Source organism: Triturus cristatus, chromosome 11, assembly GCF_964204655.1.
Source record: "Triturus cristatus chromosome 11, aTriCri1.1, whole genome shotgun sequence".
Classification (NCBI taxonomy): domain Eukaryota; kingdom Metazoa; phylum Chordata; class Amphibia; order Caudata; family Salamandridae; genus Triturus; species Triturus cristatus.
The window spans coordinates 292,723,289-292,746,887 of record NC_140594.1 but is presented as its reverse complement, the minus strand read 5'-3'; the positions used below and the strand labels follow the sequence as shown (position 1 = coordinate 292,746,887).

The 23,599-nt window shown below is 45.2% G+C and overlaps 1 protein-coding gene across 1 annotated transcript in view; it reads right to left on the bottom strand.

Annotated features, from left to right (window-relative positions):
- The window catches only part of LOC146784075 (uncharacterized), a 198,520-nt gene that overhangs the window by 82,870 nt on the left and 92,051 nt on the right, over window positions 1-23,599 (bottom strand). The window contains exons 4-5 of the mRNA XM_085633889.1: window positions 11,014-11,211; window positions 1,344-1,523 (exon numbers count right to left, since the gene is read on the bottom strand). Coding sequence (XP_085490015.1) covers window positions 1,344-1,523; window positions 11,014-11,211 — 378 coding nt within the window. The remainder of the gene's footprint in view (window positions 1-1,343; window positions 1,524-11,013; window positions 11,212-23,599) is intronic.

Sequence of the window (23,599 nt, the reverse complement as noted above, 5' to 3'; positions counted from 1 at the left end):
TGAACCCAGACCATCAATCTAGGTCTGTTTAGATCCCGCACCATAGAGCTCAACAAGGGGGTGCCTCAGGGGCTCATGTCCTAGCCCCACACTATTTAACATCTATGTAGCCTCCCTTGCCGAAACCATCAGAGCTTATGGATTCACACCTCTTTTATAAGCGGACGACACTGAACTTCTAATCTCTTTTAATAAAGACTTTGACACTATGAAAGCACGTTTTGCTGATGGGATGAAAGATTTCTCGGCTTGGATGACAGAGAACTTTCTCCAGTTAAATGCTAGCAAAGCAGGGGTCATGCTCTTCGGAAGAGCCCAACTGCTCTGGTCTCCGGATTGGTGGCCGACTGATTTCAGTACAGCACCTACCCTCAAATCTACAGTAAAAAATCTGGGCGTTTGCTTGGACCAGACTCTAAATATGAAAGATCAGGTATTGGCTGCCACTGGCACCTGCTTTTATATGATGAGTCTGTTGTGCAGTGTTTTTCCTCTACTCCCACCCTTGGTGCGCAAAACCTTAGTTCAGGCACTCAGGTGATCAGCCACCTGGACTATTGCAATGCTCTCCTAGCCATCACAAATGAGTCTCTACTTGCCAAACTTCAAGTAGTCCAAAATACAGCGGCCCGCCTCATCCAAAATATGCTGGTCAGATCTGCCTCTACTCCCCTTTTACGCTCACTCCATTGGCTTCCAGTGCACAAGAGAATCATTTTCAAGATCTGCTGCATAGTGCATAAATCATTGAATGGCAAAGGACCCAGATACCTGGCTGAGAAACGTATTCCTTACCAGCCGGACAGACCTTTAAGATCTATGGTCAAATCATTCCTCACTATGCCCCGAATTAGGAAAACACGCTCCGGGGCAGAGCTTTCTCTTACTTGGCCCCATACTACTGGAATAAACTACCCACTCACATACGGAAGTGCACAGACCACCTTCATTTCAGAAAGCTTCTCAAGCGCGAGCTATTCCAATACTAGTGTTGCCTTGCCCGTGGTTCACTGTGGTGCTAAGATACCCCTCCCGGGGTGACTGATGCACATTATAAGTTAAATTAACATAACATAACAATGGAAGATGGTACATCTGAAGCCTGGCTCCACTGAGAAAAAAAAATCATGGGAAGCATTAATACTATTTGTTAAGTAATACATTCTTTACTGTTGCAAATTTTCTTTTTGCTATATAGTTGAAGAAAACCGAGCATAACTTACCAAGGTTGCCAGGATGAAAAATTAAAGAGGAAGAGAGTATTGCATTGAATGATTGGCAGAAAACGCAGGGCTTGGCTATTGCTGTATATCATATGGAATGTCCCACATGCACATGCGTACCTGTCCAGCTCCAGTGCTAGGTCTATCGTCAGTCATGATACTGCCATTGTCCCCATCTGACTCCATCTGGATCTGACTCTGATGTGGGGTAAGAGAGGAAGACGACGAACATGAGGAAGGGGAAGTGACTCTGACCATCTCATCTGCTACAACTTGGATCCCAGTGCTCAAACTGCTGTCCTTTGAAAAAAAACATGAAGTAAGAATCGTCAAGACAATAAGAGAGAGATAAGAGACACTAACATTGAAAATGATCATTCAGAGACTACAGATGAGGGTATCAAGAGTAAGACACAGAATGCTGACTACTTTCTACAGGCACATGAAAGAGATGGCCAGTCACCCATAAGCTAGATGCTTTTCCATAGCAGGTTGTACAAGACCATGCAAAAAACAGTTCCTGAATAGATCTTTTGCCTTGGGGCGTACGTGTGAATAATAGAGGGGTGCATTAGTCCATAGCCCTCTTACATGTACCTTCCAACAGTCAAATGATTAAAAGAGGCAATGGTTTCTCTACTGCATGGTTTTGTCAAGCCCATGATGCTGAAGCATCATCTTTCAGACTTGTCAGTCTGCGCAAGTGATGTGTCGAGGTTCATGGTCATGTGTTCGCAATGCTGTGATCCAGTCTGTATAAATGATATCTTGTACCTGAGTGCTTGCAAGCTTAATTCTGGTGGAAATCAAGCAAAGCTCTCTTAAGATACTCTGGGGTGGCTCCCAGGGTACAGGATTAGGTAGTTGTCAAGTGATTAGTAGGAGATGATTTAGGACAAACTGCCTCATAAAAGGCACCAATGGTTTTAGACACAAACTCCTGTTGTTTGCCCATTCGAGCATGCTGAGGTCACACTGAGTGGAACAAGCACTTGTGTTTCAAACCATCATACCACAAGGACTAGGGACCTGTGAAAGTCTATTCAATTTCCTTCTCCTTGCAATAATATCTTGAAACCCCTGAAGAGCACAATTACAGGAGATGTCTTGTGACGAGTGGTGGCAAAAAGCTCTCAATGTCCCACTTGAAAAAAACTGCAAATAGTGCAAAGACACTTAGGTTTGCCAGGTCAAGTTACCAAAGGTTAGCAACTGTGCAAGTAGCAATTAGGTAGTGGTGTGTTGGAGCAGATGCATTTCTAACAGCAACTCTTATGGCAACAAAGACTTAAAATTGCTAGAAGGCAACTTTTTACAAAAATTGGGTGCTGAAAGAAATAGGGTAGCGTTTGAACATCCTGATCTCCTGCAGAGGAAAAGAGGCTGTCTGAGTAGAAGTTAAGTTAGTATATTGAAACAAGAATATGGACAGGACCACATATACACTTGGGGCCATATGTAGGAAGCTAAATACCGGTCGGTAATGGCCGAAATTCGGTAAATATCCCGTTACCGACCGGTATGTAGCTAGTTGAGATGTAGGGGGCATCATTTCAGTATTCGGTAATTTACCGAATCGGTAATATTACCGAATCGGTAAAAATACAGATTTGGTAAATACCGAATCCTGAAATGATATGTAGGAAACACTCTAATGAGTGAGGAGTAGGAATTAGAATTCGTTATTTACCACCAAATACAGGTTGGTGATAAATAACGAATACCTTGCAAAACGCAATGTTTTGGAGATGTAAGAGTGCCATGTGGCAGACATACATGCCCTTAGGGCATGTATGTGCGCCACATGTGCACACATGCAAGAATCAGGGGTGCAACAGGGTGTCAATGTGACACCCTGCCACCCTTGTATTTGCTCCCCCCATTACCGAATCGGTATTTACCGAATAGGTAATGGTGACTGGCTTCCCATTGATTCCTATGGGCCTTCAGGCCCATAGGAATCAATGGGAAGGTATGCCCCATTACCGAATCGGTAATTACCGAATTTGTCCGATTCGGTAAAATTTACCGAATCATTACCTACATTACATTTACCGATTCATAAATACCGAATCGGTAAAATTCGGTATTTATGAATCGGTAAATGTGATGCTACCTACATATGGCCCTTGATCTTCAACAGCTATTTATTTGCTTCTGCTGTTCAACCTGCTCCAATCCCCTTTTGTATTTAGGTAGACTATCCATCAGTAGAAAGGAAGGGACAAAGGCGCAAGCGAAGAACAATCACCCAGAGATTCTTAAATCTGAATAACAGCAGCTGTCCAATGCACATGCTTACTACAAACAAATACAAACATCCCAGCTTTTGGAATACAATCTGGGAAGCATTGGGATTTTATTTCAAAGAGAAGGTCATTAGCAATAAGACATGGTATGCTACCAAAGCGGTAATTAGGAGAGAATTAATTGCACACTTTGCCAGATTTATGAAATTAGCCAAGAAAAAGAAAGCTGAACTAGAAAGTAGCTTGTCTGGTTTGGAAATCAACACTACCATTGGTTACCCATGGGCCTTTTACAAAGCACTGTGTAAAGTGACACAGGAAGCTGAGCATGCATTGATAGGTAAAGAAATTGTAAGATGCTGTACAAAGACCAGCTATAGCTTGAGAATGTAAAAAAGCAGACCAGTTTTTAGCCTACAGGATCATAATAAAACAAACCCACAACAATATCTGAGAAATTCTAGATGGCAGAGACATCCAGTATACATATATAGCTATGTTCTTGAAGGTTTTTCAGTCTATTATACTACTTCTTATAGCACTCGAGGTGCAACTATCTCATGTTATTTTGAAATTTTCACCATTAATCCTTAAACTCCAACGTTATAGAGGCTACCGAGGAGCTGCTTGAAACCACAAAGGTCAAAGAAGCCTGAAACTCAAAAGGTTAGCTAAGGACAAAGCACCAGGACCTGATGGCGTTCCAGCTTCCTATTTTAAGGCTTACCAAGACTTTTTGGCTGGACTCTTGTCAAAAGTCTTTAAACATTTTCTTACCTATAAAGTAGTAACACATGAGATGCTGGACTCTACAGGTAATTTCCTGAACAGGTCCCTACATTGTGCAGGTCTTACATGTATTTTACTCGGTTAAATTGCAATATTACCATTTTTATGCCTATCATCAGAATGGTGCCTATTTGGCAATCTGGGTTCATTAAAAACTGTCCGACATAAAATAATATCAATTTGGTAGACAATAGCGGAGCACAGATAAGAGCAAATACTTCTCTTGACATTAGATGCTAAGAAGTTGTTCAACAGAATCAAGTGGCAATACCAAACACAAATCTTAGTAAAAAACTATTTCATATGAACAGTTAATCTTACATTCTAGCCGATATTGTACGCCATTCAGCTCAAATTAAAGTAAATGGAGAATTCTCAACACCAAGACAAACCAGACAAGGAGGTCTGCTTTCTCCCTCTATTTCTGCCCCCAATCTGGTGCCTCTAATTACGAAAATGTATACTAATAAAGATACTGTTGGCAATACAGAGGGACATTACCACCTTAAATCAGTTGTTGTTCGAAAGATGACATTCTATGTTTCCTCACTGATCGTGACTGCTCTCTTCCATCACTTTTATCACAGCTCAATGAGTTCTCCAAGATCTGGTTTAAAAATCAACATCAATAAGTTAATAGGCATGGAGATCGGGGACCATCGATTACCAGTAACTCCAAACAAAAAGCAAGGATTGAACTGGTCCCCGGGCCCACCTACACATTTGGGAGTCAACATTTCTAACAAGCGTCTAAAAATATCTATTCCCACAACATTTCACCCATGGAGACCTATACAAATAGGGCAGAGTGGAACAATTCTGCTTTTGGAATACTGCTTGTATGGAATATTGCTTGTATAAAAGCAAACTTTCTACCCAGACTGTCCTATGTGTTACAGGTAATGTCCATCACTTACCATGAACACATAATCGATAAAATCATCAAGATGCTATTGACCTTTCTGAAGCAAATTAAGTCCTGCAGAGCAGCAAAGGACACTACATAAATCATGTTAAGGCAGAGAACTATCCTGTATAAGCAGATGAATTGTGCTTCACACTTAATTGGCCAGTACTTCTACAAAAACATGGGTACTAGTAGAGCAAGCTAACTCTTTCCTTCTTCTGGAATATTCACAATGGATATGCCACAAGCATCAGAAGACTAAATATCCTATACGGTTGTCCTCTCAAATCTTACTAAGTCAATGAAATCAGTTAGTCAGGCAAGGCACTATAGCCTTTCCCACTATGTATTTATTTACAGCGTTTATGTAGCTCCACTGCAGCTTGAGGTATGAGGCGCTTTACATGAAAGTGATATCTGTACACAGAAAAACAGTTCCATAACAAAAGGTTGTGGTTAAGGAGAGAAGAGAAGGTTGATGCATGGTAGAGGGAGGTAAGGCAAAGGGAGGGGAGGAGAAGGTAAAAGGAACTGAAAGGGAAAGTCTTTTGAAACAGAAGAACAGAGCTGACAAAAAAGCTTTGTAAACTAATGAAAATCTAGGTTATCATTAGGACATCACTCTGAAGCCAAAGCGGATTTTAAACAGCTGAATATTAGGAGCTCTCCTGAAAGAGAAGATGTTTGGTGTTAGCCGCATCTGAAGAGGGAGAGAGTTCCAAGGAGCAACTGGGAAGGATGGTTTTAGAGCTAGGAATCTGAGAAATTTGGTTGTTTCCAGTAGAAGGAAGTAGCTTGGTTATCCTGAATGCAGTATATTAATTGTGAAGCAGATTTTGAATGTGATGTATGCCTCAAGCAGTAGTCAGTGGACGTTCCTCAGAATGGTCAAAATTTCAGTGACCATATAGGCTGCTGAGTTGAGAATGGCCTTTAGGGGTAGTAGGGAGTTAGCAGGAAGACCGGAAAGGATGGCATCCACCATATCAATTGTGGAGGTGATCAGCAAATGGGCAGCAGTCCTTACCTCCTCATTATTCAAGATGACACAGGTAAAAATTACCAGATTGGGCAAGTTTATTTACGTGGGTTATCACTGAAGGAAATCTAGTTAGACCCCGAGTGATTTGACTGAGTCAGGGGAGGTAGTTGCAAAGCCTGAATTTATAGGTTTAGCAGTCACACTGGGGTTTAAATTGTTCTTGGATTTTTGGGCGGCAAGTAGAAACTATGTCTTTTGCAGACTGAATTTCAAACCGTTTGTGCCAAGCAATCATGCAGTTTCCTCAGGCCCTCTTGGAGAGTATGTAGGGGTCCTGGGTAGATGAGATTGTGATGTAAAGTTGAATGTCATCGGCATATTGGTGAAGCTGGATGCCAGAGTCTTCCAGAAGCAATTTGAGCGGTTCAACATGGAGGTTAAAAAGAACTGGAGAGAAAGTGGAGTCCTGAGGGACTCCGCAGGATACTCGCTCTGTTCTGGAAGTAGAGCCCTCCAGTTTGACTAGTTGTGTATGGCCTTTGAGGAAGGAGTTAACCAGTTTAGGAATTTATCCTTAAAGCCCAATCTTCTGCAGTATGTTGTGCTTTAGAGGGTCAAAGGCTGCCAACAGGTCAAACAGGACTAGTGGGTAATCTTCTCCTTCGTCTAGTATAAAGAGAATATTGTCAAGCACCTTTAGGGTAGCAGTTTCAGTGCTGTGTCCCTCTCTGAAACCAATTTGACAGGGGAATAGTATGAGTCGCTAAGGTACTTCTTTAGTTGAATAGATTATGGGACAGGCAATCCCCATGGTTAGAGGAACTCCACTAAAACGGTAAACTCAAACACACTATGTCTTGCAGGAACAGTTCAACCTGTGCCTCACAGACACTATCCATACTAGACAGCTGCTCCTGTGGGCACACCTAACTATATTTAAAAATGAGTCATCAAAATTCATAACTCACATAGACTCTCTGTTTCTTCAGTGCCAAACAAAAGCCTTACAAAGACATCCCGTAAACAACCCTACATGATAAATTGGGAAAATAGTTAAACTGTAAAATTTATGAAAGGCTTTGGTCTGTAATTTGGGTATGGGCAGGAAAATACTCCACAGTATTAAGAAAATGCACATAAAATAATGATTTGATTGTGCCCAACTCCGGTCCATCTAAAGGCCATGTTCAATGGCTCAGATGCATGTTGGGTTTTGCATAGTAGGACTCAATGCTATGTGGTGGTCCTGCCCACACATACCTTCTTTATGGAAACAAATGACATCCCAAATAAAATATATTACAAGTATTGAATTAGAAATGGACCCTCAAGAGCTACTATTGGGTGATATAGGAGAAAGAGGCTCATACCCCTTACTACGATTACTGACACTCTTATTCCTAGTATGGTGTTGGCGGGCAGACTTGTTATATAGCTCATTCTTGGAAGACAGATGATTCCACCCTACTGGCCCCGAACCCTGCATCCGGCCCTCCAATTGCTCTATTGTGGTCCAAACTTTGGAGCATTTATGCAATGAAGAAACTGACCACAATTATTAGAGAATTATAAAAAAAATAGAGATCCATTTCACATTTATTCCAAAAGCAAAAGAAGTGTTATGGTCAAGGGGAGGTATGTTTGTAGAAATGTGTTGGTCGAATATTTGTCAAATATCTTTCTATTTGGGCTCTTTAGGATCTAGTGACTAGAAATGAGAATTTATTAACTGGTGCCATGGCCTGAATCTATTGGGAATTAGCTGGCTGGAACCCCGCGAAACCCCGGGGCGATAGCAGTTGAATCAAGGTGGTCTCCATCAACTGCATCTGTAACTGACCAGTATTCGTGTCATTCAACTTGGAAGTGCACACAGCACCATGACTCTCCTTGAAAGCATCAATATGTAAGAAAGAAAGAATTAAAAGGTGAGTGGCCATAGAACAATATTGTTAGGCACATCTTGCCATTAGTTCAATACTTTTCATGTTCCCCTGAATCTGACAACTATGGTTGCTTTCAGAGATACAGTCTTGATCCGGCTAAAAAGGTACAGATGAACCCATATGGAGTTTACTTTCCCCCAACATTTCACTGTTACATATTTATCAATAGTATTTTGAGGGCAACACATTCATTCATAGAGGAGAATGATACTGGACACAAACGATGTAATATGTCACAAGGAATTAACAATAATTGTCATCCTATAGCCCACCTGTTACTCTGGGCATATTTTTATTATAACATTCACAGTCCATCACTCAATCTTCATATCGGCTGCAGCGGACCTCCCTAGCTAGACCTCTGGCAGCTGGGCAAACTGTCATTGACTCTAGTGTAGAGGGCTACTGGCCACTCATAGCTTGGTACATCTTCCAAATCATTCTAATATAGGTCAGCGACAAGCCTTCTTTTCATAAGATATTCATGCCTAATCTTACAAGTAGACTGTATCAACTGTACATGTTAAAGCTATTTCCATGACTGTAAGCATTTAAGTATTAAGCATTTTTTTGGCGTGCAGCGGCATGTCACATGCTGCGAACACGACGGTGTTTCAATATAGTATCTAAGCTCCATACCTGCTTCTGCGGAGGCATCTCAACATCCTATTACCCATGTTTTTACATTTGGGCTGAGAAACAAAATCATTATTAACTAAAGGTGAAAAAATGAAATGATGAATTCCTCTGTGATAGAGAAATAAGAGGACTGACACAGAGGGGAAGGGGAGGATGACAACCCACAGATCAAATAAAGGGAAGGACGACCATGAAAGTCTGAAGAAAAAGAAACATTATCACCCAGAGGTCAAAGTAAGGGGAGGGAAATCACCGAAAGGAGAGCAAAAGTGAAAGACAATCACGCACGTTATTGAAAGGGAAGAGCAATCACCCAATTGACAGAGAAAGTGAAAGACATTCACCCATAAGCTACGTAAAGTGAAAGACAATCACAAAATTACAGGAGAATTGAAGGACAATCATCGCAGGCTAAAGAAAGAAAATGAAGATCACCCAGAGACTATGGAAAAGAGAGGATTATCTTCAGTAGACAGAACAACTGAAGCATGACCTTCTATGAGGCAAAGAAAAGGAAGGACGGTCACCTTATGTTCTATAAATCAGGAAGATGGTTGTTCAGAGGCCTAAGAACGGGGAGGATGATCAATAGCAGGGTGAAGAGAGGGGACATCTCTCATAGCCCAAAGAAACCACTCCAGGTCTATAACAAGCTGGTCACTCACCAGAACCCAGAAAAGAAAGGCTATATCAGGGCAGAGGGGGACTGGTGTCAACATGGGGACAGAATCAGAGATGCTGTCAGAGGACGGGAATTGATTTGGATTTGAAGGAAAGTCCCATTGGTTGTAGGCTTCCGGTATTTCTTTCTCCTATTTCAGATGCTGAATTATTGGTAGTAGGTGAATTCATAGAAAAACAAAAACATAGACAGCATATTGGTGGGAACAAAGTCATGGAAAACCATTTTTGAGGAGTGACAATTTTAAGGGAATACAAAAAAACAAAAAAATTTATAAACATTTTAAAGGAAAGGTAATTTAAAGAAAAAAAATCAAAATTACATTAAACATGGGAGGAGTTTAGGACTACTGTGGGGTTTTTGGGTTTAGGGAGGGGTCATGTTTAGGGTGATGAAGGATTTTTAGGGGTCAGAAATAATTGGAGTTAGGGCATAGGAAGGGGTTCCTAGGGTTCAGAGATAGAGTATAGGGGGGTGGTGAGTTTTTTTTTAGGATTCACGGATGAGTGGTGTTTAGGTGTGTGAGGTGTTTCTGGGTTTCAGGGATGGGTAGAGTGTGAGGCAGTTGAGGGGTTTTAGGGTCCATGGATGGGGTAGTTTATGGCTGGTGAGGGTTTTTAAGGTTCAATTATGGGTAGCGCCTGGGGTATTGAAGAGTTTTTAGGGTTCAGGATGGGGTGGAGCTTAGGGTGGTGAGGGGTTTTAAGGATTCAGCCATTGGGTGGAATTTAGATGTAGAAAGGGGTTTTAGGGTTCAGGGAGAAGTAGTTTAGGGTGATGAGGAGTTCTTATGGGTCACGGATGGCTGGCGTTTAAGGGCAGTAAGGGTTTTTTAGGGTTGAGGGATGGATACAGATTGGGTGTCCAGAAATGTTTTAAGCGGTATGGAATGGATGCGGTTTATATATTGAAAGGGGTTTTTAGGGTTCAGGAATGGGTTAAGGGTAGTGAGTGATTTTATGGCTCAGGTATGGGGGATTTTTGGGGGTAGAAAGGGCTTTTAGGCTTCAGGGATGTGTCTAGTTTAGGTGTGGCGAGAGGTTTTAGGGGGCATGGATTGATGGTTTTTAGGGATTCTGAGGGGTCAGCGATGGCTGGTGTTAACAGGTGGTGAGTGCTTAGTGAAACACATCCAAAGTATTTATTTGACAATGTAAAAGATATAAATATGAAATAATGACCCTGAAGTAAAGTACTGACATAAATATCTCTGACAAAACTGTTTCTGAAAGCAAGACCTGCAACCATTGCATCTACACTTAAAAAATAAGTATTCAAAAGCCAATTATGGCCAAAAAGACATTCTATGAATTGGTTTCTACAAAAAGGTAAATGCCATTCATTCTGAAAATTTCCATTGAACAGTTTAGATAAAATGGTTTCTCAGTAATGGTATTCCAGGAAATAATATTTCTTTGAAATCACATACAGCCAATTATTTGGCTAAGGGCCAGAATCCATTCTGTTCCATTGTGTATTGTGGGGTTCTAAGAATTTACCCATTGAAAAGAATGTTTCCCCTCCTTGAGAAGAAAGCCTTTTCTGACCAGTGTCCCTCATAGCCCTCAAGGACTCACTTTCACAATCCATTCATACCTTGAGGGCGTGAAGCGTGAAGGTCTCAGTACCTCGGTCGCTTTGGAAACCTGGTGAAACAGCATTCAGTGAACCCTTTGCAATCTCTGAACTAAGAGACATCAGTTCTACGTTGGTTCCCACTGCAATGGCAAGGCCACCATAGGCTTTCGGATGAGCTTCTGGGCTGGACTCATAGTAGTGGCGACTGTTAATATCCTGTATAAAATGGAGAGAAGGGGAGAAAGTTAAAATATGTAAATTTTCAGATATAAAGGGAATGTGTTGAGCAGATAATTAGTGTTTGGGGGAGGGCAAAAGATAATGGGGGAGCTATTGAGGGTTTGAGCAGCACATGAAAAAAAGCAGATATGTGAGGAGTAACCAGAGAGAGCAAAAGCAGCATGGAATGCAGAGAACTACTGTAGAAGAGATTTTTGAGTGGCACAAGATGGAAGAAGAGGTGTGAGGAAAGTATACACAAGGTGTGTAGGAAGTATGATAGAGGTGTGTAGAAAGAAATATAGATGGAGATGCCAGAGAGATATAGAGATGCAAGGGAGGTAGAAAAGAGGTAGAAGCTGGAGGCACCAGGCACACAGATGCAAAGAAGGTTTCTGAGGCGGAAAAAAAGAAGTGGGATAAAATGAGAGGATGATGAAGAGCGGTGAGGAAGTGAAGAAGAAAAGATGGAGGGGTAATAATAATAATAGTATTTGTAAAGTGCAAATTATTCACCTGTAAAGGTCTCAAGGCCCTGGGGGCTGTTGGGGAGACTTAGGGCCTCATGTAGGTAGCCAAATACCGGTCGGTAACGGCCGATTTTCGGTAAATATGCCGTTACCGACCGGTATTCAGACAAGTGAGATGTAGGAGTCCAAAAACCACTTTTCGGTAAATATGAGGCGGTAAATACCGATTCATAGTTACCGAATTCTAAAATACCGATTCATATTTACCGAATACATTATTAACGAATCGGTAAATATGAAGTGGTAAATATGAAGTGGTAAAAATTGAAAATGACATGTAGGAGCAGTCGGTAATTAAGAAATCCAGGAAAATCGGTAAATAAGAGTCGGTAATTAACACGGATGGAAAGCAGGTGGTAACCATCAACAATGCACATAAGCAATCCCAAAATGCAACAGCGTGGACAACATGGCCGCCATGTACGTCATTGCAAGGCGCCTACGTCTACAGGCAGCAGGACTGAGGGTGTGGCGACGGGAGGAACAAATCTACAGACAGCGCATCACACTATTCCAGCTGACTGATGCAGAGATACATGAGAGGTACAGGCTACACCCCGAAACCATCATGGACTTAATCAGGGACCTTCACCCACTCCTGGACCAGCCAATAAGAAGGGCGCACGCCATACCCCCACATGTGCAGGTGCTCTGCAGCCTACATCTGTTGGCATCCGGCAGTTATCAGGTGGTGATAGCTGCGGTGGGTGGGGTATCCCAGAGTTGCCTGTCACGTTTCTTCAGGAAGTTCCTGGATGCCATGATGCAGAGAATGCACCACTACATCAGCTTCCCAAACACACAGGCTGCACTGCAGAAAACAAAAACAGACTTTTATCACATGGCACAGTTCCCCCATGTCATCGGCTGTATTGATGGTACACACATCCCAATCTGTCCTCCAGCTGACACAGAGCACATCTACAGGAACAGGAAGTCCACCCACTCCATCAATGTGCAGGTGATCTGTGATGCAGGGAACATCATCACAGATATTGTTGCAAAGTTTCCTGGGAGCACCCACGACTCTTACATCTTCCAGAATAGTGGGATCTACACACGACTGAGAGCCGGAGAATTCGGAGAGGGATACCTGCTGGGTAAGTAACAGTGACGCCCCTTGAAACCTGCAAATCAGAGTGTATAGAGGCATGTAACTGATGGTTCCCTTTTACTCATCCAGGCGACAGTGCATATGCATGCCGTTCATTCATCCTCACTCCCTACCTACACCCAGCAACCCAGAGTGAGAGACGATACAACGTGGCCCACAAATCTACACGCAATGTGGTGGAGCGCACGTTTGGACTGCTGAAGAGCAGGTTCCGCTGCCTCCACAAGAGCGGAGGCGCACGCCAGTACAAACCCATCACCTGCTGCAAGATAATTGCCACTTGTGCAATGCTGCACAACCTTGCCACGAAAAAAGGTACAGATGTGGAACTAACATATTTTGAGGACAACGAGGATGAGTCAGGCCAGCCAGAGGGCAGCGCAGCTAGAGTGCCAACTGCAATCGATGGGAGAGAGAGACGGGCAGAGATCACATGCAACTATTTCTGAGTAAGTGAGGGGACACAGCGAGTCGTGAGAAGTCATGACGTAGTTTAATGTGGCACCACGCCATGAACACATGAACAGGCCAATCTGGCAATATGCCATCTATACAATGAGTATGTCCAGGGTTACGTCACCCAATGGCAAGTGGATAAGCAGGGCCACATCAATGTTTGCGCATACGCGCTGCAGTGGTGGATTGCACGGCCTGTGCATCCTCACTAGAGCCAACCCCAAGCCGCCTGCTGCTCCTGCGTGCTTCGGGGACGGGGGGTGTGATGCTGCTGCTGGTGTCGATGCTCTCCGCAGCATCCCCTGCAGCAGTTGTCGACGCCTGACTTGTCAATAGCACCCCTAGTGCACTTGTCACCTGCACCATCCCCCGTGACAGGTCGCTGCAGCACTGTGTTAGGCCCTCCTGCATCGTCACAGAGCGCCGGCAAAGTAGGGAAGTCGCAGTTGCCAGACGGTTGAGTGCCCTGCTGGTAGTGTCCCTTCTCTGGTGTTCCCGGCGCCGTGCTTCGATGTCAGCATATAATTTGCTGCACAACTGCTGGATTGACTGGGACATGTCCCGAATGCCCGCAGCCATGCCGCCAATGTTTGTGTCCATGTTGACTAAGCTTGTCCTCATCACCCGCATGTGCCTCTGGACTGACATTACTGCCTTTGATTGCAGGCGCTGTTGCTTCAACATTTGGCCCTCGAGCCCCAAGAAGACACCATGGCCGTCAGTGGGTGCTGGTGGACTCTGGACACGCGACCTGCGGCGCCCTCTTGCTCCCGTCTGTGCTGCCTGTGATGTTTGGGGCACAGTGGGATGGCTCCCTTCCTGGGGCCCGGTGCGGTCTTCTGGGCCCATGCTGTCGTCTGACGAGGTGTCTAAGGCTCGTAGCCTGGCTGCTGGACGCCTCCTCATTCTCACACCTGCAAGCGGAGATGTGGCCGGTGAATCGAACATGAGTGGCGATGCTGGCTCTGGTGGTGGTGATGCTGGCTCTCGGTGAGGTGATGCTGGCTCTGTGTGCGGCGAGGCTGGCTGCGTAGGTGGTGCGGCTGCAAGTGGGCCTGCTCCCTGGTCTGCACTCGTGCTGGCTAGAGGTGATTTTTGTGGCCGGTGTGCCGTCTCCCCTGCAGCATGCCCTGTACTGCATGATGTCACATCTGTGGACAGAAAAACAACATTGGCTCAGTGTCCCCGAAGGGCTGCATTGCAAGCGTCACAATAAATCATTTCACATTCCAATCTGTCCTCTGTCTCCTTGTGCCTCGAGTGCGTGACATGCCTTGTTGCCCTGTGACATTTACGTCATGGTTAGTGTTGCCCTGACTACATCTCCCGGAATGCATTGCCTGTCTGCACTGACACGTGTGGACTGCAGTGTGATTCTCGTGTCACAATGGGGGATGTGGGATAGGGGTAGGGGCGGCTACATTGCTGTGCTTTCGTCTTACCTTGGTGTGTTGCGGCTCTGGCAGAGCTGTCGGCGTCCCCAAGACCCACGACGCTCTCTTGCTCGAGTGTGGCCGCCACCAGCTCCTCCAGTTCGGTGAGGGCAGGTGCCCTGTTGGTTCCACCTCCGGTCTGGCTGGCCTCCTTCTGGATGTCGCCCATCTTCCTCTTGGTCACAATCCTCAGGTCATACCAGCGCTTTTTGAGGACCTCAATTTCCCTGTGGGTCACTCCCACAGCATTGACCTGCGCCTGGATGGCCAGCCATATGTTGCGCTTTTCGGCCTCAGGCACTTGCAGGGATTGCCTCCCAAACAGCTTCTGGTGCTGCTTCACCACCTCCTCCACCAGCACCTGGAGTTCCTTGGGGCTGAATTTGAGCTTCCTCCTCCTTTCCCCTCCGTCTTTCTGTGTGCTCTGGCTGGACATGCTGTTCGTTTCCCGCTCGCACATGCAACTGCTCCCTGCCTCTCCTCTGCACTCCGAGCCTCTCCAGGGTCGGCTAATTATGTACACCTGCCTGGGTGTGGCCACTTCGGCTAATTGTGTACACCTGCCTGGGTGTGGGCAGTTCCTGGTTGGGTGGGCTGTCGTTGCACAGGATTAGCTGTTTCGTCAAGTCATGTGATGTTATTTACCGAATCCGTACGTACCGATTCGGTATTTTCCGATTCGGTAGATACCACCTCGGTATTTTCCGATTCGGTAGATACCACCTCGGTATTTTCCGATTCGGTAATTCTCACCTCGGTATTTACCGAATCGGTGAATTCCGATTCGTATTTACCGACTGTTACCGAATCGGTAACTGTTACCGAATTTTTACCTACATGTAACTTACCGATTCTAATTTACCGATTCGGTACGGCTCGGTATTTAAGAACCGGTAAAATTTATTTACCTACATGAGGCCCTTAGTGAGCTATTGCCCAGAGTCACATAATGCTGAGCTGATCTGCTTCCGGCACTGGGGATCGAACCATGAATCCCACGCTCCGGAGTCAGCCACCCTGGATTTTCACTTCAGAGCAATCCTCAGAATATATGTTGATCTATCATTTTTTTTTTGTCTCACAGTCTTTGCCTCTCAGTAAGTCTGGGTGGTTATGTCAAAATATAAAGGACAGCTGGGAGCAAAGCCTGTGAGAGAGGCAAGTAACTTGTTTGCAGCATAGATATTTTATTGGTTTCAAGCTTGTCAAGAAAAAGACCATAGCGATCTTGAGAAGAGGTGGCGGAGAAGTGAAAAGCAAAGCCATCTAATTTCCCACTACTACTGTCTTACTATTGTCTGACTCAAATACCCTGTGACAAAGTCTCTCTGGTCTTTCTGAGTCTGTCTACCTTGGTAGATCGTACCACCATCTCCTTCTTAGCTAGTAGTTGAGGCCTTGGTGTTGCCCCCAACATCCTTGCCTTCCTATGGAGTATTCCTTTTCCAGATACCAGTTCATAGTTAGTGTAAGTTAGCTTTGCCACTCACTTTTAGTTCCAAAAATGAATCTTCATCAAGTCAAGTGACAGACCAGTTATAACTGGTCAACTGCTCTGCATCACAAGAAGAGTAGTTGGGTGCTCTCGGATGGCCGGAAAATAATTAACTGTGGCTCATCCAATGTTGAACCTTTGTAGAACAAATACCCTCTAACCAGTAAAGATTAGGCTCTACTCTCAAACATCAGAAAAGAGGTAAAGGTTCCTTATCTTTAATAACAGCTTTGCAGCGTGATGTTTGTAGGAAAGTAGGATCCTTCTGCATGGTTACCCCCACTTTTTGCTTAGTGCTAAGCTGTTTTTGACTAGTCTGACTGGGATCCTGCTAATCAGGACCCCAGTCTCTCTGCTTTCTCCCTTAAATTGTTAAGTTCAGTACTTAGGTACATCTTGGATTGGATACTGGGGTACCCTTATCGGTCCCTAGTGTATGGTACTAAGGTACCCAGGGCATAGGCACCCCAAAGGTCCCCCATGGGCAGAAGCATGCATTATGCCACCCATGGGAGACCATTCAAAATGGAACTACAGGCCTGCTATTACAGCCTGTGTAAGCTGGTGCTAGCACCACTTACTAAAGATACGGGTTTCCTATATCTAGGGTCACTGCAATTAAAACCTATAAGTCACCCCAATAGCAGGCCTTTTCAATCCTGAAGGCAGGGTGCTTGGTTCTAAGTGTGAGAGAGCCCCTGCAAGAGCAGGACACCCCTACAGCCTACGGAGTCCATTCTCCTAGGTTGTAAGTGCAGCAGCCATATACCATATAGAGGGGTACCTCGTAATTACGCAATGACCATCTTGAAATTGGCTGCAATGAATCCTATCATGTTTGGTATCAAACATGTTGGAATCATAGCCCCACACCATAAACGGTGTGGGAGGTATGATTCCAAGCACTGGAAGAGCCCTCTGTTAGGCTCTCAGTGTTACCGATAACAGCCTTCTAGACCCGGACAGCACAAAATGGTTGCTGCCGACCAGAGACATGATTCTGCCCTCCTGCTGCTGAGCCAAGCTCGAGCAGGGGAAGGTAGAAAAATAGGCATCCAGTCACAGGGAGGTGTGACCACCTCCCAGACAGGATTTAGTGTATTGGGATTGGGTGGATGCGCTTGCCAGCACCACTAAGTCTGCATGAGGGGCACATTTAGTGCCTTCGTGCATAGTGCAGTTCAAACCACCTCTGGGAGCCGTTGGCTCCTGCTCTGGCACAAAACTGGACAAAGGACATGGGAGTAACCTCCCCCCTGTCCAAATCCTTCCCTGGGAGGGTACCCTGGATCATCCTAACCCTTTCCTTAGGGTACTTAAGGGCTTACCTGTGGGTGGGTCCCTAGATTCATCGTGCGACAAGATTCAAGTCAGACACCACTTCTACTTCTACCGTCTCTGCACTCTGGACTTCGCTGGACTTTGTTTGGGCTCGACTTTGTCTCCCTTCCAGCCTGCTGCATCGTCTATGCCTGTGCACTATACAGGAACCTTCCAAGGCTTGTGGGCTTCAAAGACACCAAAGAATCTCCCTTGAAGTGAAGGAGTCACTTCCCTGCATTCACAGGCACCAAAACTAAGCTGACCGGTCTACTGATCCTGAGCTCCGCCGGACTCCGAAAAGTGGTGGTTCTCCACAGCTCTCAAGGCCTGCACTGCCCTCTCACTAAGTTTGAGGCCAGTATCCCTCGTGGGAGCTTCAGGAACCAAACCCCTGTGCATCGCGTCAACTTGCAGTTGCAAAGGCTTGTTGGCTTCCTTCCACCAAGATCTTCGGGCTCCAAGTAGCCCCAACCTCAAGCTTCTCCAGTGACCAAAGTCGTCATCCACATCGCATGGTTTGCACCACAGCCTGCATCTTTTGGAGAGCTGCTTGAGTTTCTCTTGCGACTCCAGTGGCTCCGGCCTGTGGATCGGTTGAGTGTCACCTTTATTTCTTTTGGGCTTCCCTGATTAATCAGGGCCTGCCCTGACTCCCCTTGCATGTGGTGAGTCCCCTGGACCTTGCTGGTCCCGACAGTTCACCTTCTTCAACCTCTGCATTGGTTGCATTTGCTAAGGCTTGTTGGTGTTCTCGCCGGACACCGATTGCTCAGCATTCGGCATCCTACGTGGGACAGCTCGTGCATGGCTTCTGGTATTCCTCAGCATCGCCTGGTCCTCACAGCTGCAGGGTCAAGGTCATCATCAACTCTCCTGCAACTCCCGACATTGGTAGACATTTGTCTTCCAGATCTCCTGGTCACTCCTGGGTAACATAGACTGCTTGCATGTCCATCTCAACTAGAATCCACTTTCGGATTCCAACGCACACTTTCTTCTTCCTCAGCAGCGGCACTTTACTGAAGTCCTCCATTGGGTTTGACAGCGGTTTCCGACACCACTTCACACCTATGCACCCGGCTTCCCTGGTGTAGGTAACATGGGTACTAGGATATCCACTGGTGGGGTGGCTCTCCAACCTTTTTTCTTCCACGGGGTTTCTTCAGGGTCCACTGGGAAGTGTCCTTAATCTTTAAAACACCAACCGCGACTTACACGTTGATTTGTACAGAGCACGCGTCGTGTTCCCACACTGCACAGGCTCTCCGTGGGGTTCCAAGTCACTCACCTTGGGTGGGTCTTTGGGTCCTCAGCACTTCTATGTCCTCTCGACATTGTCTTGACCCGAGTCGTGGTTCTTATCCCACTTTCTTGGTATATGGTGTTGTCCCCCCCCGGGGTCCACTGTATTCAGTGCTATTTACTTGATTTCTTTGCAAAGCATTGTGCGCATTGTGCATATCTCCGGGTAGGAGACATTTGTATGTGTTAGGGAGTATTATATATTAAATACATATTTTTAGGTCTCGCCTTGCTATCGCGTAAGCGATCGCAAAGCGAGACTATAGAATACGGGTTTCAAAAGTGCTCCCAAAAAACGGATTGCATGGCTAGCACGCGCACAATCACGCGCATCGTGCCGCCATGCAATCCGCCTTTTGGGAGCACTTCAGAGGGTCAGCTCCCCCGCCCCCAAGCGCGCGCGCGCCACGCTCCGCCGAGCTTTTCTTTTTTTTTTGTAACTTAAAGCGCGAGGCGCGCGTGCGGCCAATGCTTGTTCTCATTGACACTGCATGAGTTGAGCTGCTTGTGTGCTTGCTTATAATAACCATCACCTGTGTATGGAGTGGCGTGGCTAGACCTTTCTCTTCTGATCTTTATATACGAGGTGACTGACTCTCCCACCTACACGCGATTAGTTGATTCACCTTCTATTTTCGGGTGTCCGGGTCCCCCATACAGGTCCACTCACTTTCATTTGGTGGGTGTCATCCTATTTTCAACTTACATTAACCCGCCGAAATATTAACATGACTCCGTAGACTTCAATAAGAGCACCCCCTTTGCAAACCTGCGTCAACCACCAAAAAGTGTTTCTCTGTTTGCTTTTATGGGGCTTCTTCTTGAACATCGAGTTTCACCCTCATTACAGCTATCAGATTGACAGATAGGTCCCTCCCATCCTCCCGCTTTCCCATTTTAGCAGTCCGCTCCTACTCACAGAGACTAAACACGATCTGCGTGACTGTGCCTGGTCCCACGGCCGCCCCCTTCGCCATGGTCCGGCGCGCCGCCTGGAAGACGTACCCCGCTGCCGCATACAGCCCTGCGGCTCCCAACCATCGACAGCTCCAACATTTACTAAGGGACGACCTGCGAGGCTCGCTTTCAGTCGCAACCGGGCTAGCCATGGCGACCTTCATATATTGCCGACTTTTCACTCTTGATACATGAACGCGTCCATATTGGAACAGTTGACGTTGTATTCGTTAGCGTAACAGCAGCCATTTCAGATCGGGAACTTTTAATTTACCAACAAACTTGCGCCATGATGGATGGGTTTTCAATTCAATGCACGGGTGGCAAACACCTTAAAATAAATGGCGAATACATACATCGCACGAGCCAACTGGATTTTCGATAAACCATTGACAAATTACAATTCCCTCTGTATTTGGATCGTTGCCGTTTTACTGAGTCTTTGAGCTCCACTTTTCTCTTTTTCTCACCCCTTGTCCTTCTTCTCTTCCATCCATATTTTAGTCACAAACCATGGCTGGGTAGTGTTGTCAATCTCTAACTTAGTCTTATACAACAGTCCACTCATTTTGTAAACAGGCTTTTTCAAAGTGCTGCCGTGGCCTAAAGCTACAGTGCACGTGAACGAGCACGCGCGCCCTCCGTTGCACGCGATCGTAATCGCGATTGCGATCACTTTCACTTTCGGCCGCATTGCCAAAGCTTGTTGGATTTGTCAACCTGCCGTGTTTTGATATTGTCTTGTCTTGTCCTCGTTGTCTCCACTGAAGGCTGTCCCCCTAAGTGTCCACCTACTTCACAGGAACGATAACAGACTTATTCTATTCTGAATGTTTGCTTCCAAACAATATATTCCCACCTAAACATATCTACAAACATCACTGCATTACAAACTGCACACACAATACACACCATGCAAAGGCCCACAACGTTGAAATCTCTTGTCATCCTTTGCAGCAGCCTAGACTCCTTACAAAAAGATTTGTTTATCCCAACTCTGAAGCCACAAGTTGTAATATGCCTTTATAAAATGTTAGCTACACAGCGGAGCTTTATGGGAGACTGTCGCCTGCCTAAAATCAGGAAGCAGGCATACCGAACCGGCACCTCCTCACCAGTTCCCGTCAGCCAACAGCAACCCCCATGCCTGGCGTGCACACAGGACTACACTGGCACAGCACTACCGACTGCCTGCCTTCCTGTCCACGCACTGTTACCCCATGGTGCTGCCACAGGACAGTGGCTACATTCCCTGCATCTGCTCCACAACACGTTGTTCCCGCCATGGGGGTTTCCCACAGCCGGGTGCAGTTAATGTAAATGTAAATTGATACTTGTATAGCACACTACTCACCCGCAAGGGTCTCAAGGCGCTTGTACGAATACCGCTGTGGAACCCATCCTGGCTTTCCCTGTGAGGCGTCCACTCCTGGGCACCCCCAAGCTGGAGGCCAGGCATCCTTAGCGTTGTGGGGGCCGTTGTGGAGATTAAGCAAGCTATTGCCCAGAGTTGCAGAGTGGGACTCCATGATTGGAATGGCACCGAGGCAAGAATTGTCTGGTCCGTGGAATTTTTGAGCCCAAGACCCGCCGAGGCGGGGAATTGAACCCTGGTCCCGGGCTAGACGTCTGCATCAGGGTCTGCTGCTCTAATCATTGAGCCACACTTCTCCACATATAATAATAATGGACGTGGTACAGGTAGGCTTTTATTTATTTATTTATTCGTTTTCACTTTTGTATAGCGCAAACTTTACCCAAAGGTATCAGAGCGCTTTAAATCAGCACCAATTGCATTACAGTTAGACACAAGCTTAGCATGAAAGAGAGTAGGCATGCACAGTGGGGAAGAGGGGGGAGCGCCGGCGTTTATAAAGTATGTAAACCACAGTGCGTGTTTGGTGAATTACATAAGAGGAAACAAGTTTGCTCACACCGTAAAATGTATTGTTTATCATGTTTTAAAACAACAGCAATCTACAGAAAAGTACACTTGAGCCCATTTTTAGTGTGCCAGTCAATGCTTAATTTGTGCCGGTTAGGTTTCCGGTGCTCAGCACCCCCACTTAATTGTGATAATAGCTGTCTGCTACATGGTGGCACTGTGTGTGTGATTCAGAGATGAGCACAACAACAATTGTTTATTAATTCAAAAGACATTATAAATTACTAATACCTTGCGTACCGGCTATTCTTGTAGCTTTGGGGCATGTAAGAGTCTGATTTGTCACACTTGTAGGAGTGTGATTGCTAGAAGTTGTGTTGCTACTATTATTGGCAGCACTGGCAGGGGTAGTGCGAGCTATGGTAGTCTCATTAAGAGAGCCCTGGCACATATTGTTTTGCAAATTAAGCACTGGTGCCAGTGGTAGCTTGATGCACAGCAGGGCATTCTATTTACTATTCAGCTATTTTGCATTGGAAAGGGGCACATTTCACAGAGTAAAAAATGGAAGGCCCTGCTTTGTGTCAAGGGGCAAACAGTGACAGATTTTGACTCCAGGCCCGACTACGAAAATAGCCAGACCAGGCTTTATATTAGCAATGTCTACTTAAAGCAAGTGCAAACAACGGGGAATGTGTTAATTTCGCCGAAAAATGACAGTGTATGTGTGCTACAGTGCACAGCACACATCCAATGTGTGGCAACCTTTTGAGTTTGTCTACGCATAGAATTTTGTGGTGGAAATTTGTGCCTCAAGTACAATTCTATGCTAGAAGCTTACACTCCCCTGTGCACCCTGGTGTGAAGCTACCTGCCTCACAGGGCAGCCCTGTTTGTGTGACAGTGCAGGGGATGAACTATATTTTTCTCCTTGCACAAATTCATTTGGATGCTGCACTGTGTGAAAAAAAAGAAAATGTGAGCCTTGTTTCCAATGATCACGAAAGTAAAAGTGTGTAGTTTCGGTTACAGTGCTAACATGTATGTAAAACTCTCTCCTCTCGTTCTACTATGACATATATACACTGACTGGCTGCATAACAATTACACTTGCCACATCCGTTACTACCCCTCTCTCATCTTCTTTCTTTCTCTCTCTCTCCATCTCACTCTCTCTTTCTCTCTGTTATTTTTGTCCTCTTTTCCTTTTCTTACTTATCCTCTTTTTTGTCTTCTGTTTTCTCCCTTTCCACTCTTCCTTGGCTCTCTCTTTCATTTTGGTCTCCACAGCATTACTTATCTCACTGTCTTTCTGTGGTGCACACAGTGTTTTTATCTTCCCTTGTCCCTAAAGCAAAGACAAAACCATTGCTCAGTTTAACAAGCATTTGCAATGCAATAGGTCTCGCAATTATGTGAGTTTCAGCTATTGGCATTGTAAATAACAATCCCTTTTATTTATTTGTTTTAAAAACCAAAACATAAATAAAAGGCATTGTCATTTATAATGCCAATAGCTCAAACTCAAGTAAATGCGAGACCTATTGCATTGCAAATGCTTGTTATAAATACCTTGTGTGGTTCTTTTTCACTTAATCTATACTTATAAGATTACATTCTGGTAAAACAAGCTGCTTTACACTCCTTCTGGACTAAGCATGAAGGCTGCTCTCCCCAGCTACCAATTAGAGAGCTTTCTAAGTTTGTCTAAGACCTCTTAAATCACCAAAAGGGTTGTCTGGACTGGTGCAGGGTGCCCACTTACATAAGTGGACATCATATACCAGACCAGCTTCTCACAATTCTATTCTAAATTCACCAAGTGGTTTGGCACACAGAAACTCATCTTGTTTATTGACAAATGTTTTTTATGGCATCACTCACAGGTGG